Genomic DNA, 12627 nt, shown 5'->3' on the forward strand with positions numbered 1-12627 from the left:
CCAGTCTTAAAGGTGCAGAACTTATTTCTGGGCTAAACAGACACATGGGGATACAATTCAGCATCATAAAGCCACCCCAGGACACCTGAGCACTTTCTCTGGAGCCTCCCTGCCCTGGATGTTTCTTTCCATGCAATCCTCAGCATGGTCCAGCAAAGAATTCAGGTGGTTTCCCAGAGGACGTTACTCTCAGAGTGCAGTGGCCTCAAGGCACTGTTTGTGCCACTGGAATTGTGCCACCCCCAGGTGCTGCTGATGGTGTCTGTGCTCACTGGGGTTCATCTCCCCACACACACACGATGCACTGCTGAGATCTCCTCAGTACAGAGCAGACATGGCCAGCTGGCCTGGTCACTTGGTGTCCCTCCGTGCAGGGACAAACAACCTCCTGCAGGTGGGGAGAGGCCAGTGCTGGCAATGGTGGTTGCAGGGGCTGGTGTGGGACAATTGCCCTGGGGCACCTTCCCAGGCTGTCCCCAGAACAAAGACACAGCCCAGGCCCTGCTCTGCTGCTCCCTCAGGTCCATGCCAGGAGCTCTGGCTGTGCCAGGACACTGCTGTCAGCCCTCCCTGCACACTCCCCTCTGCCCCAGGCACTGGGCTTTGCTGTGCCAGGGAATTCCTGGGGCACACTGCTGACAGCAGCTCTGGAGGAGAGCAAAGCCTCCCTGCCCTGCCTCAGGAGATGCCCTTGGCTGATGGAGCTGCTGTGCTGGAGCCCAGCTGTGTCCCAGCAGTGCCCATGGCCTGTCCCTGCCTGTGGCCACAGCAGGGACACGCAGCAGGACAGTGACCAAGCTGCCAGAGCACTCCGGCCTTACAGCCACAGCAGGGATGGGAAGGAGAGGCTGGAGTTGGGCAGGGCAGCTCTGAAAGGACCAACCCCTGCTGCTCCCTGGCCGTGCTGCTCTGCTGGGACTCTTTTCCCCTTCTCCCCTCTAACTTCATGCAGGTCTCTGAGCTGGGATCCCAGATAAAACAGGCACTGCAAGGTAGTTTCTTTTCTTCAAATGCAGCGATAGCACAAACCCTGGTTTACAGAGCTTCTGGGTCAAGATCAAGAGGTGAACAGTGAATTTGATGGGGGGATTAAAGAGTTTCATTGAGGGTATTTTTATGAGAGAAAAACCCACTGAACATTACCAAAGCCCTCGGAAGGCCTGTTGGGCCTTTCATGAGTTCCATTCTGAAAGCTATGCAGAAGAAAATGGGAAATTGGTTGCTTCAGAAATCATCCAGTCATCATTTTCCTCAGGGCATCCTTGAGCTCCTGGTTCCTCAGGCTGTAGATGAGGGGGTTCAGGGCTGGAGGCACCACCGAGTACAGAACTGACACTCCCCGATCCAGGGATGGGGAAGAGATGGAGGGGGGATTCAGGTAGGCAAAGGCTGCAGTGCTGAGGAACAGGGAGACCACGGCCAGGTGAGGGAGGCAGGTGGAAAAGGCTTTGTGCCGTCCCTGCTCAGAGGGGATCCTCAGCACGGCCCTGAAGATCTGCACATAGGAGTAAACCATGAACACAAAACAGGCAAATGATAAGAAGGCACTAACAGAAAGGAGCCCAAGTTCCCTGAGGTAGAAGTGTGAGCAGGAGACTTTGAGGATCTGGGGAATATCACAGAAGAACTGGCCCAGGGCATTGCCATGGCACAGTGGCAGGGAAAATGTATTGTGTGCAGCAGAGCATTGAGAAAGGCACTGGCCCAGGCAGCTGCTGCCATGTGGGCACAAGCTCTGCTGCCCAGGAGGGTCCCGTAGTGCAGGGGTTTGCAGATGGAAACGTAGTGGTTGTAGCACATGATGGTCAGGAGGGAAAATGCGGTAATCCGAGGTTTTCCTGGGCCTTATATGAGTCCAATCCGGCTAGCTTAAGACTCTAGCCCACACGGACCCACATAGACGAAAGTAAAAGACGAGAGGCGCTCTTCTCCACGTGGGTGCAAGTATCTTGTTTATTGGCTTGGTGCAAGACACAGGTGATGGGGCCACCCAGGTAGAAAAAGAGCGCGTGGAACTCTCACACAGGAGATTTTATACCCTAGGGGTTGGGGGCGGGGGAGAGAGGACTGGAGCCAATGGGATGCCATTGGGGAGGGGTGAAGTACCTCTGGGACAGACCTGGTGTGTATAACGGGGGGGAGTGTGAGGGGGAGACCATGATGAGGGAGGGGGAAAACCCATCTACTTGACCCAACATGCTCAGTAGAAATTTCCCATCACCAGTGCAACAACAACAACTAAATAAACTATTTAGTGCAATACAACAGGAAAACTCTGTTGAAATGAAAAAGACAAAGAGAAATAGCTGTGCAGCACATCCTGAGTAGGAGATGTCTCTGGTGTCCCAGAGGGAATTGTGCATGGCTTTGGGCACAGTGGTGCAGATGGAGCCCAGGTCGCTGAGGGCCAGGTTGAGCAGGAAGAAGAACATGGGCGTGTGCAGGTGGTGGCCGCAGGCTACGGCGCTGATGATGAGGCCGTTGCCCAGGAGGGCAGCCAGGGAGATGCCCAGCAAGAGGCAGAAGTGCAGGAGCTGCAGCTGCCGCGTGTCTGCCAGTGCCAGCAGGAGGAAGTGGCTGATGGAGCTGCTGTTGGACATTTGTGGCCTCAGGAAATTATTTTCTCCTGAGAAGGAAAAGGCAGGACAGAGCTGAGACAGACTTAGAGCAAGATATATTGCATATCCCATAGCAATTCAACATTCAGGGTCTCTCTTTTAGGAACACTTCTCTGCATTCCCCTCACCTGGGCTCTGGGTTTTTCAGGCCTTGAGAGTAGGGACTCACACAAATGGGCTCCAGAGGATTCCTTCTTCTTGTGCAGAGAGAGGCAACTGAGAATGCTGGGTGATCACCAATTAAACGGATTAGTGAAACACCAAAAAAGCTTTTCAGCTCTTCTCTTTGCAATTTGCTCGTCTGAAAAACTGAGCTGAGAGAATTCCTTTTATTTGTTCATCCAGCTGCACCTGCCACAGTTAGGAGTGGTTGTGGGTGTCTGAAATCCCTGACATTTCTAAAGCACTGCAGGTGAAATCGTGTGGGGCTGAGAGGAACAGGGATGGTCTCTCAGTGCAGGGACAAGAGAGCAGCTCTGCCCAGCAGGGCTGTTCTCAGCTGACCCTTGCTGGCAGTTTCGAGCTGAAGGAGGGGCACCCAGGGGATTTCCCCTACAGACAAACCGGGCAGTGCTTAGGGCAGGTTCCACATATAAGAACAATCTTTGGATATAATCAAATATGGAGGTAAAATCCCAATTTCAGCCATGAACACCAGGAGGAGTAGAAGAGTTCTTTCCCACAGGAAAGAAAGCACAGAACTCCAGAGTTTTAGGGGCAGATGAGAAGCAACCTTCAACATTCCAAGGTCAGCTGGACCAGTCAGGCCAAGCCAACCAGACCTGTTCAATGTTCTTGGATCCTTGGGGCCCTGCAGCATCATAACTGCCCCTTGGTTCCATGAGGCCCCATAGCATCACAACAGATCTTTGTTTCCAGACGGCCCAGCAACATCACAATGGTCTCCGTGGCTCTGCAGTGGCACAATGGCCCTTGCATGCATGAAGTCCTGCAGTGTAAAAATGGTTTTTCTTGGTTGCATGGAACTGTGCAGAGTGCCACAATGGCCTCTTGGTTCTATAGGGCTCTGCAGGATCACAATGGACTCTTGGTTTCTCAGGGCAAGGCTATGGCACACTGGCCCCTTGCTTCCATGGGCACCCATAGTGTCACAATGGCCCCTTGGTTCCATGAGGACTCAGAGTGCCAGAATGGTCTCATTGCTTCCATGAGGCCCTGCAGTGTCACAAAGAGCTCCTTGGTTCCACAAGGCCCTGCAGAGCCCCTTGATTCAACAAGGCCTCAAAGTGCCAGAATGGTCTCCAGGATTCCATGATGCCCCACAGTGTCACAAGGACACCTTGGCTCCATGAAACCCTGAAATAGGGAATGGCCCCTTGATTCCATTGGGCTCCTCCCTGTCACACGCGTTCTTGGTTCCACCGCACCCTGTAGTGTCACAATGGTCTCCTTGGTTCCACAGAGTCAGAATCTCTCGGTGGTCTCACGGAGCCCCACTAAGATCCCCTTGATTCCATGAGGCCCCGCCGTGCTACAATGACCCTTAGGTTAAATGGCCCCTTGGTTCCAGTGAGTCCTGAAGTGTCATAATGGTCTCCATGGTTCCATGACGCTCCAGAATGTCACAGCGCACTTTTGACTCCATAAGTTTCTATACTGCAAACAACAGTCTCCTTGGTTCCACAGTGTCATAACCAACCCTTGGTTCCATGAGGTGCCTGGCCTCCCACAGCCTCTCAGAGACCCTTCTCCCCCTCAAGGTCCCCGACAGCCCTTCATGGCCTCTCAGAGACTCTCATGGCCCGCTCAAAACTCCTCATGGCCCCTCAGGAGCCCTCACAGCTCATGGCCCCTCATGACCCATCTGAGCCCCTCTCAGCCCCTCTCAGCCCCTCACAGACCCCCACGGCCCCTCACAGCCCCAGGCCTGGGGCTCCTCCCAAAGGAGAAGGGGTCGGGCCCTGCTTGTTCTCCATTTATTTCAGTCCCTTCACAGCCACGAGTGAAGAAAGGCTGAAATGGAGCCTTTCCCCAGCGTTTCCCTCGGGGTTCATTGCGGGCTGAAGCTCTGTGCTGGCGCTGGCCCGAGCGCCACCATCCCTGCAGCCGCCAGGCCTTTGCTGTCCCCCCGTGTCCGTTCCCTGTCCCCGAGTCCCGCCCGGCTCTGGCAGCAGCAGCAGCCGCAGCGCAGGGGGCGCCGGCCCGGCCCAGCCGGGGCTCCCGGCCAGGAGCAGCAGCAGCGCCGGCCCCTTCCCGCCTGCTCCTGCCTCGGCTCCCGAGGGCTTTTTCCAGCTCAGTTCTGGAGTAGAGCAGCAATCACCCACACACAGCCCTGACTGCGCAGGGCCCGCCTGTGCTGCCCTGACCCAGCCAGCAGAGAAAGAAAGGATCGGGTTCCAGCGCTGTTTTCAGCACTGCTTTACTCACCCTGAGGTGACAGCAGGAGGCTGCTGCTGCCTTTGCCTTGGCAATTGGAGATCATGGCGCTCTTGCCACTTGAAATTTATCTGTAAAACTGCAATTGCCTTTTTTGATCAGTGCTACCCAGAGTGCTTTCGTGACGGTGAATGTGGGAATCCTTAAAATCAGAGGGTTTTGGGAAAGCTGCAAAAGGCAGGCCTCAGAGACAGCAGAACTGTGATTAGAGCTGAGCTGTAACCATGAGATAGGGCAGCAGAAAAGTTAAATAAGAAGTGGGAAAGTAAGGACAAATAGAACAATAATTTGTGTATTAACGCTTGGCTAGAAAAACTCCCTAAGCTGCAGAAAAGTATATCTAGCCTGATATTAGGAAGTACTGAGTTTAATAATGAGCTCTGAACATTGTGGCTCACAAGCAGGTATTGTATTCGAAATAAGCAGGCATTGTTTTAACCGAAGGTACGTGTGCTTATAATGGTTGGATAGAACTACTGTCAATATGCTTTTGCTTTGTGTGATTGGTCAAAAAACTCTTAAAGTTAGTTGTAACATTGAGTTCTTTGTCTGCTGCCGAGGAGACAAACTGCCGGCATCTTCCCACTGTCATAACCATGTAATGAGACTGATGCTGGAAAATAAACACCTCAAGACACATTCCTCAGCAGTCCCGTCCTGTTTGTGATTTTGTACATAGACCCCCGGCCGGCAATAGGTGAACTCAGGCTTTTGGTCACAGGCATCATGATTAGCAGATCTTGAAATCCTCTAAAGTCCCTGAGCACTAAGTCAAGGAGAATTAAAGCCACACAGACCACATTTGCAGTGCTCAAACACGGCCCTGTTGCTGCTGCTGCTGAAATGAAATCACAGAAATTGCCTCTCAAGTGTCAAATCAAATGAAAAAATCCACCAGGAGGAACAGAAACCAGAACTTCTCGACTCACTTCATTGTTTCTCCTTCTGAGCAGCAGCAGCAGCAGCAAGTGGAGATGCGCAGAGGTATTTCCAGCTGCTGCTGATCCCAGCTGGAGCCCAGCCTGCTGCCCAGTCCCAGCGGGAAGCTGAGCCCAGCCCGGGGAGCTCCCGCAGTGTCGGGAGCTCAGCGCACGCGGGGCCAGGCCCAGAGCCCCGGGCACGGCCGCCCATTGCGGGGCAGCGGCGCAGACGGAATGTCCTGCGGCCCAAACCTCCTGCTCCTGCCACACAGCGCCAGCGCTCTCCCCCTCCTCCTCCTCTCCCAGCACGGCACAAATTCCAGCTCGGAGGAGGCTTCCCCAGAGAGGGCTCAGGCTCCTGCTTCAGCCTCAGGGTCCCTGCAGAGGAACAGGGCATCTTTCAGGCACTTCCACAAGCTCTGGGTTCCCATTTCATGGGCAATCTGGGATGAAAATGGACTTGTTAGGAAGCACAAAAGCAGAGGGAATTGATCAGAAATTATTAGGAAAAAATGACCCTTCTTAGAGACAAAGTTTGCCAAGTCATTCCCTGCATTTCTCCTTTTCAGATTCTTCCAGTCATCTCCTGACAGGTCCAGCATGTTCTGGTACTTTTCATGAACTGACTGTACTCTTGATTCATATCAATGCATGAGATGTAGAAGCATCTGAACTGAACACTGAAACAAACTCCCTCTGTCAGCCCATTTTCATCTTCTAGCTCACTTTCCCTATGTCCACGGGCATGTTGGAATGATTATCCCACAGCTCTCCATTTCTGGCTGCAGGCTCTGGAGATTCTTTCTCTGCATTCAGTCAGGTTTGCATTCCCTAACAATTCCTGGTAGCCCATCATGTTTTCTGAGGGTAGAACAGTAACATTGAAAACCTTACCAATGGCACAACTGCCCAGCCCACAAGGAAAAGAAAGAACAAGCTGTCAAGTTCTTCAAATATTTGTCCTGCTTTGCTGCAAGAGTCGTGCTGCATGCACGGTGTGGAAAGCCAAGAGGAGCTGCAGTTGGTGGCACATCTTGTGACAGAAGCTGCACCTCGTTCTCCAGGAAAGATTCTTGGAAAGAGCAAAGAGGACTGTGGAGCAGATGATGGGAAAACTGAAAGAGCTTTTAAGAAATTCAAAGAAAACAGAAAGAAACCATCTGAGATGTTTTACTCGATTTATTTTTATGCTCCCCTTTTCCATCTTGCACTACTTCTCCTTCCCATTAATTCCAAATGGATCTCACCTCGAAGATCCATGACTTGGCAAGTTGTAGACACTGTCAAATACCATGAGCTACACCCAGTTTGCCTTCCCCTGGTTTTCTTTGGAAAGCAATGCTGGAGAGGTAAGTGCAGTGCCTGGGTCACGTACAAATTCAGCACTCAGGGAATGCGCTCCGATAGTGTTTGACCCTCAGCAGGGACAATGCACAGCAGGGACCAAGGGGATTCCTGTGCCGCTGTGCAGAAGTGCAGACTCTGGGTCTTGGCTGAACACGGCCAAGTTCCCGTGTTTGGACAGGCTCAGGGGCTGCCCCCGGGGAGCGCGGGGCTCGGCGCGGGGGCGAGTGGGCAACGGGCAAACGGACACGGGGACAAACGGCCCCGGCGCTTCATTTGCAGCGGCAGCAGCAGCAGCGAAAGCAGCAGCGAAAGCAGCGACTTTGCCGAGTCCCTCTTGCTTGTCCTCTCCCTCTCCCGCAGTCCCGCTTGTCCCGCAGTCCCGCTTGTCTCTCCCTCTCCCGGACTCCCTTTCCCGGGGTCCCCTCCTCTCCCAGTCTCTCTCCCCATGCCCGGTCGGGCCATGCCCCACGCCTGCCCCTGGCCCCGGGCGGGGCTGCATCGTGCCCGGACCCGGGCGTCCCGCCGCGGTCTCGCCTCCGGCCGGCTCTGGTCGTACTGGCGGTGGCGCTGCTGGGCGGGCATCAGTGCCTGGGGCTGGGGCGGCATCGCCTCCCTTTGGCTCCGCCTGGCCCGAGCCTGGCCCCGGCCCCGGCCCCGGCCCCGGCCCCGGCCCCGGCCCCGGCCCCGGCCCCTCCCGGGGCCCGCAGAGGACACAGGCGGCGCGGCCGCTCCCGCCGCCTCCGCTCCTGCTTGCCCGGCCCGAGCTCCGCCGCTCGGCAGCGCGGCCGCCGGCCCCGAGCCGCCGCTGTCCCGCTGCAGGGAGCGAACGCCTGGGGATGGCCGGCCCGGGGCGCTTGAGGGGCGCTCGGGGGCCGTTGCCGGCCCCGGGCCGAGCGCTGACAGCCGCGTCCCGCCGGCAGGGAAGGCGCAGCAGGGCCTGAAGGAGCAGTACCGGCTGGGCTTGCTGCTGGGGCGCGGCGGCTTCGGCAGCGTCTTCGCGGCCACGCGGCTCTCGGACGGCGCCCCGGTGAGCGGCGGGCGCAGGAGGAGGAGGAGGAGGGGGCGGAGGAGGAGGAGGGCGGAGGATGGGGCTGAGAAAGGCGGGCGGCGAACTCAGCCCGCTGCTGCCCTTGGCTTGCAGGTGGCCATCAAAAGGGTGCCACGGGAGCGCGTCCGGCACTGGGGCGAGCTGGTGAGTGAGCGGGGCCAGCGGGAGCAGCCGGGCCGTGCCGGGCGGGGATGAGCCGAGGCCCGACAGTGTGGAAGCCGCCAGGACGCCTCGAGGGAGAGCGGGCGTGGGGCCAGCGCAGGGCACAGAGCATCCCAGGCTGGCTGAGGGCTTCCCGAGCCCCGGCACGGCATCAGCCCCACTGACGGCATCGTGCTCCTCCCGCAGCCCGACGGCACCAGCGCACCCCTGGAGATTGTGCTGCTAGCCAAGGTGTCCACTGGCTTCCCTGGTGTGGTCCAGCTGCTGGAGTGGCTTGAGCTCCCCAACGACGTCTTGATGGTGCTCGAGCGCCCGGAGCGGTGTCAGGACCTGCAGCATTTCATTCGGGCACGGGGCTTCCTGCCCGAGGAGGTGGCACGGGAGCTGTTCCGCCAGGTGCTGGAGGCCGTGCGACACTGCACCAGCTGCGGGGTCCTGCACAGGGACATCAAACCAGAGAACATCCTGGTTGACCTGGACACTGGGCAGGCCAAATTGATTGACTTTGGCTGTGGCACCTACCTGCAGGACACAGCCTACACTCACTTTGCAGGTGAGCCCACACAGGGTGTGCTCCTGGTCCCAGCATCTCATGGCCCAACATCTCAGAGCCCAAGCTGGGTGTGGCAGTGGGGATTCTCCCTTCTGCAGCCCTTCATGGCACTGAGACTTCAGCCAAGCTGCTTTTGAGCAGGGCTGGGTGTGGAGCCAGCTTCCAGCCCTCCTGGCAGCCTTTGCCCACCACTCTGCCCAGGACTGGGGCTGGGGCAGCCAACCCAACAAAAACACCCGTGGGTGGTGGTAGCTGAGAGGGGGGGTCGGAACCAGTGCCCCAGCCAGTTTGGTGTGCAGGTGAGAATGGGCTTGGACTGCTCCACTCGCCTGCTTTGTTTTGGGTTCATAATGTTTTTGGAGCAATGCAGGCAGGGAGGATGCAGGCATGGTTTTTCCCCCAGCACTGAGTGGTTTCTTCCTTGTTATGATGGGGCCTTGCCAGGGCTTCCACTGCCCTCTTCCAACCCCAGTGGCTTCTTTTCCAACCCCAAGTCTGTACAGAAGTCCCAGGTGCTGGTGAGAGGGCAGTGCGTCACACCCCGTGTGCCACTGGAGCAGGGATGCTGGGGCCAGGCTCTGGGAGCAGCAGCATCCCCCTGATGAACTCCATCTGTATTCCATAGGAACACGGTCATACAGCCCCCCGGAATGGACCCACTTTGGCTGGTACTATGGCAGGCCAGCTACCATCTGGTCCCTGGGCATCCTGCTGCACCAGATGGTCTGTGGGGAGCACCCTTTCAGGAGGGGCCAGAACATCAGCTGGGACCATCAGCTCTCGCTGCCACAAGGGCTCTCTCAAGGTGGATCCTCATCTCTGGGCACGGGGGAATACCAGTGCTGGGAGACAGCAGCAGGCTCGTGAGCATCCTGCTCTGGCAGCTGCTGAGGAGGTGGCACATGTCCTGCTCTCCTGCTCTCCTCCAAAACAGGGAATGGATGGGAAAGCTTAGGCCCAGCTCTGAGCACATCCAGCATGGCCTGGGCACGGGATTAGTGGGGCAAAGCCAACAGGAGCCTTCTCCAACTGACCGGCGGTTTGTGGTATCCCTGCCCAGAGTGCCAAGATCTGATCAGGCAGTGTTTATCCATGCTGGACTTGGAAAGGCCCTCATTAGAAGAGCTGCTCTGTCATCCTTGGATGCAGGATATTCATCTGCCCTAGAAGAAGGGAGAGAGCCACAGGCACACTGTGATGCAGGGCCCTGGTAAGTTACAGCTCCACACATGCTTTGGCAGTCAGATGCAAAGGAAGCCAGACTTTTTTGTCCTGCCTGTGTCACTGCCCAGGGCTCATCAGATGGGAACACACAGCCCTTTTTGTTGAGCTGAGCTGCTCTGCCCAGCACTGGTGGCCACCATCTGAGCTGGTTTTGCTTGTCCTGGTTCCCTGACAGCTGGGGCCTTGGGCAGAACCTGAGAGCCTGGTCTCACCCCAGGGAAGGATAAGGAGCCCCTGGAGAAGCTGTACCAGGTGGGACTGCTGCTGCTGGAGACAGCAAGGATGACATCAAGGATGGCAACCTCTTCCTGGACCTGGCCACAGGCCAGCTGAAGATGATGGACTTTGATTGTGGCACCTTCTTCAAAGCCAGGCTCCACAGAAAATTTACTTATGAGTCCACACCCAGGGGGATGCTCCCAGATTTGGGCATTGCACAGCGTGGCTGGGAACCAAAGGTTCCCCCTTTGCTGGGGCAGATGCAGCTGATCCTTCAGTCGCCTGCCCAGCTGGTTTTGGCAGGGCTGGGGGGATGGGCTGGGCTGGGTACGAAATGGGAGTGGGCTCCTGGCCCTGCCAACAGCCCCCAGCCCCCACCGTGCCCTGGGCTGGGGCTGAGGCAGCCAGCCCGACACAAACAAACCCCACGGTGGGAGCAGAGGTGGGACTCCAGAACCTGTGCTGAGGCTGCTTTGCTGTGCAGGCAAGGAAGGGCTTGGGCTGCTCCACTGCCCTTGTTTGCTTTGGGATCAGCGTTATTGTGGGGGGCAGTGCAGGGGGGAAGGGAGAAAGCCTGGGCTTCCCTCACCCGTGTGTGGGTTTTTTCCTTGCATGCAGGGGGTGGTCTTCCTTAAGCCCCACACAGAGAAGATTTTTTTATATCTTTTCTTGTTTCCCCTTTTTGTCTGTAATCTATTTTCAATAATTTGTTGTTTGTTTTTCTAGAGGAAGTGTTCCAGGTCGGGTCCAGTCTGGATCAGGAAGTGCTTGGGACCAGCTGCAGTGTGGATGGGCCGTGCCCTTGGAGAAGGCTGAGGACATCCTTTGGGACCAGCTTTTCTTCCAGCAGGGGAGGGCGTGAGGTGGGTCCCTGTCTGCCTGGCATGGTGGGATCAGAGCTTCTGGGAGATGGCAGCGAGCACAGGAGCCTCCTGCTCTGGGCAGCTGCTGAGGAGGTGGATGTGCCCTGGCTGGCTGCAGGCTGGGCACACGTCCTGCCCTCCTGCCCTGCTGCCAAAAGCAGCAGTGATGGGCAGCTCTGGGCACCGCTCTGAGGACGGCCAGCATGGCCTGGGCACCGTGGGCAGCTGGGACAAGGGCACAGGAGCCTTCAGCTGACGGGCGGTTTCTGCTTTCTCTCCTTGCAGCCGGGCTCTGCAGGTGCTGACTGCATGACTGATAAAATTACATCATCCCATTGGGAGAAGCTCCACCCAGGGGATGGAGCCTAGCATTCCTTCCTGGATGTAATCTGACAGTTGGAACACCACAGCACCTTTCCCACTGGATTCCCAGAGGAAGACCAGACCAATCCACACCACCACTGGATCTTCAAAGGAAAACTCCACCCTTCTACATGGTCACTGCTTTAACAGAACCTCACCTGTCTCTCCAGGAGAACTGCAGCCACCATTTAATGGGATTACTACCAACACCCTGACACACAGGGAGTCAGACCATATTCTGACTCTGCCAGTATTGTTTTGTATTACTGCATTGTTTTTTTGGGTTTTTTTTCCTTCCTACTAAAGAAGTTATTCCTTGTCCCATATCTTTGCCTTAGAGCCCCTTAATTTCAAACTTATAACAATTCAGAGGGAGGGGGTTCACATTTTCCATTTCAGGGGAGGCCTCTGCCTTCCTTAGCAGACACCTGTCTTTTCAAACCCAGACAAACATAAATATCCTTGTTGGCAGTGTTTGATTGGCCAATAAATCCTTAAAAAGGTCTTGTAACTAGGAGTCTTGTGACCTTCTGAGCCTTGCGGTGGAGATGTGAGCCAAACTCATCCTTCCTGTCTATGTAGAAGAAAAAGAAATGGCAACAGCTAAAAAATTCAGAGGTCTGGTCTCTAACTCGTTCCAAACTCTTTCAAGTCCCCCGAAGTGTGATTTAGCTACAAATAAATGACAAGGACTCTTATTGCTGGCTCTTTGACTCCAAACCAGCTGCTTCAGAAACTTTCACATAACCCTGTGTAGTTAGGTGCCAGAAATGTATCATTTGAAGAAACTTTCCCAACTGACTTGAATAGAGGTTTGTTTGTAGGGTATTTGAGGGGAAACCCTCCCAGCAGAGGTTTGGGCTTTGGCCTAGCTGTGTCCCTGCTGGCTGTGAAGTATACCATCAGCTGCAGG

The 12627-nt window shown here is 55.9% G+C and overlaps 1 protein-coding gene across 1 annotated transcript; it reads right to left on the minus strand.

Moving 5' to 3' along the window:
* Positions 1 to 704: 704 nt before the first annotated feature.
* Positions 705 to 1954, minus strand: LOC132334935 (olfactory receptor 14J1-like). Its single transcript, XM_059861060.1, is given in 2 exon segments — positions 705 to 1674; positions 1677 to 1954. Coding segments are annotated over 2 exon segments (567 nt in total). The 5' UTR covers positions 1801 to 1954; the 3' UTR covers positions 705 to 1231.
* Between the last annotated feature and the right edge of the window lie 10673 nt (positions 1955 to 12627).

This window comes from Haemorhous mexicanus, chromosome 16 (assembly GCF_027477595.1).
Source record: "Haemorhous mexicanus isolate bHaeMex1 chromosome 16, bHaeMex1.pri, whole genome shotgun sequence".
Classification (NCBI taxonomy): Eukaryota; Metazoa; Chordata; class Aves; order Passeriformes; family Fringillidae; genus Haemorhous; species Haemorhous mexicanus.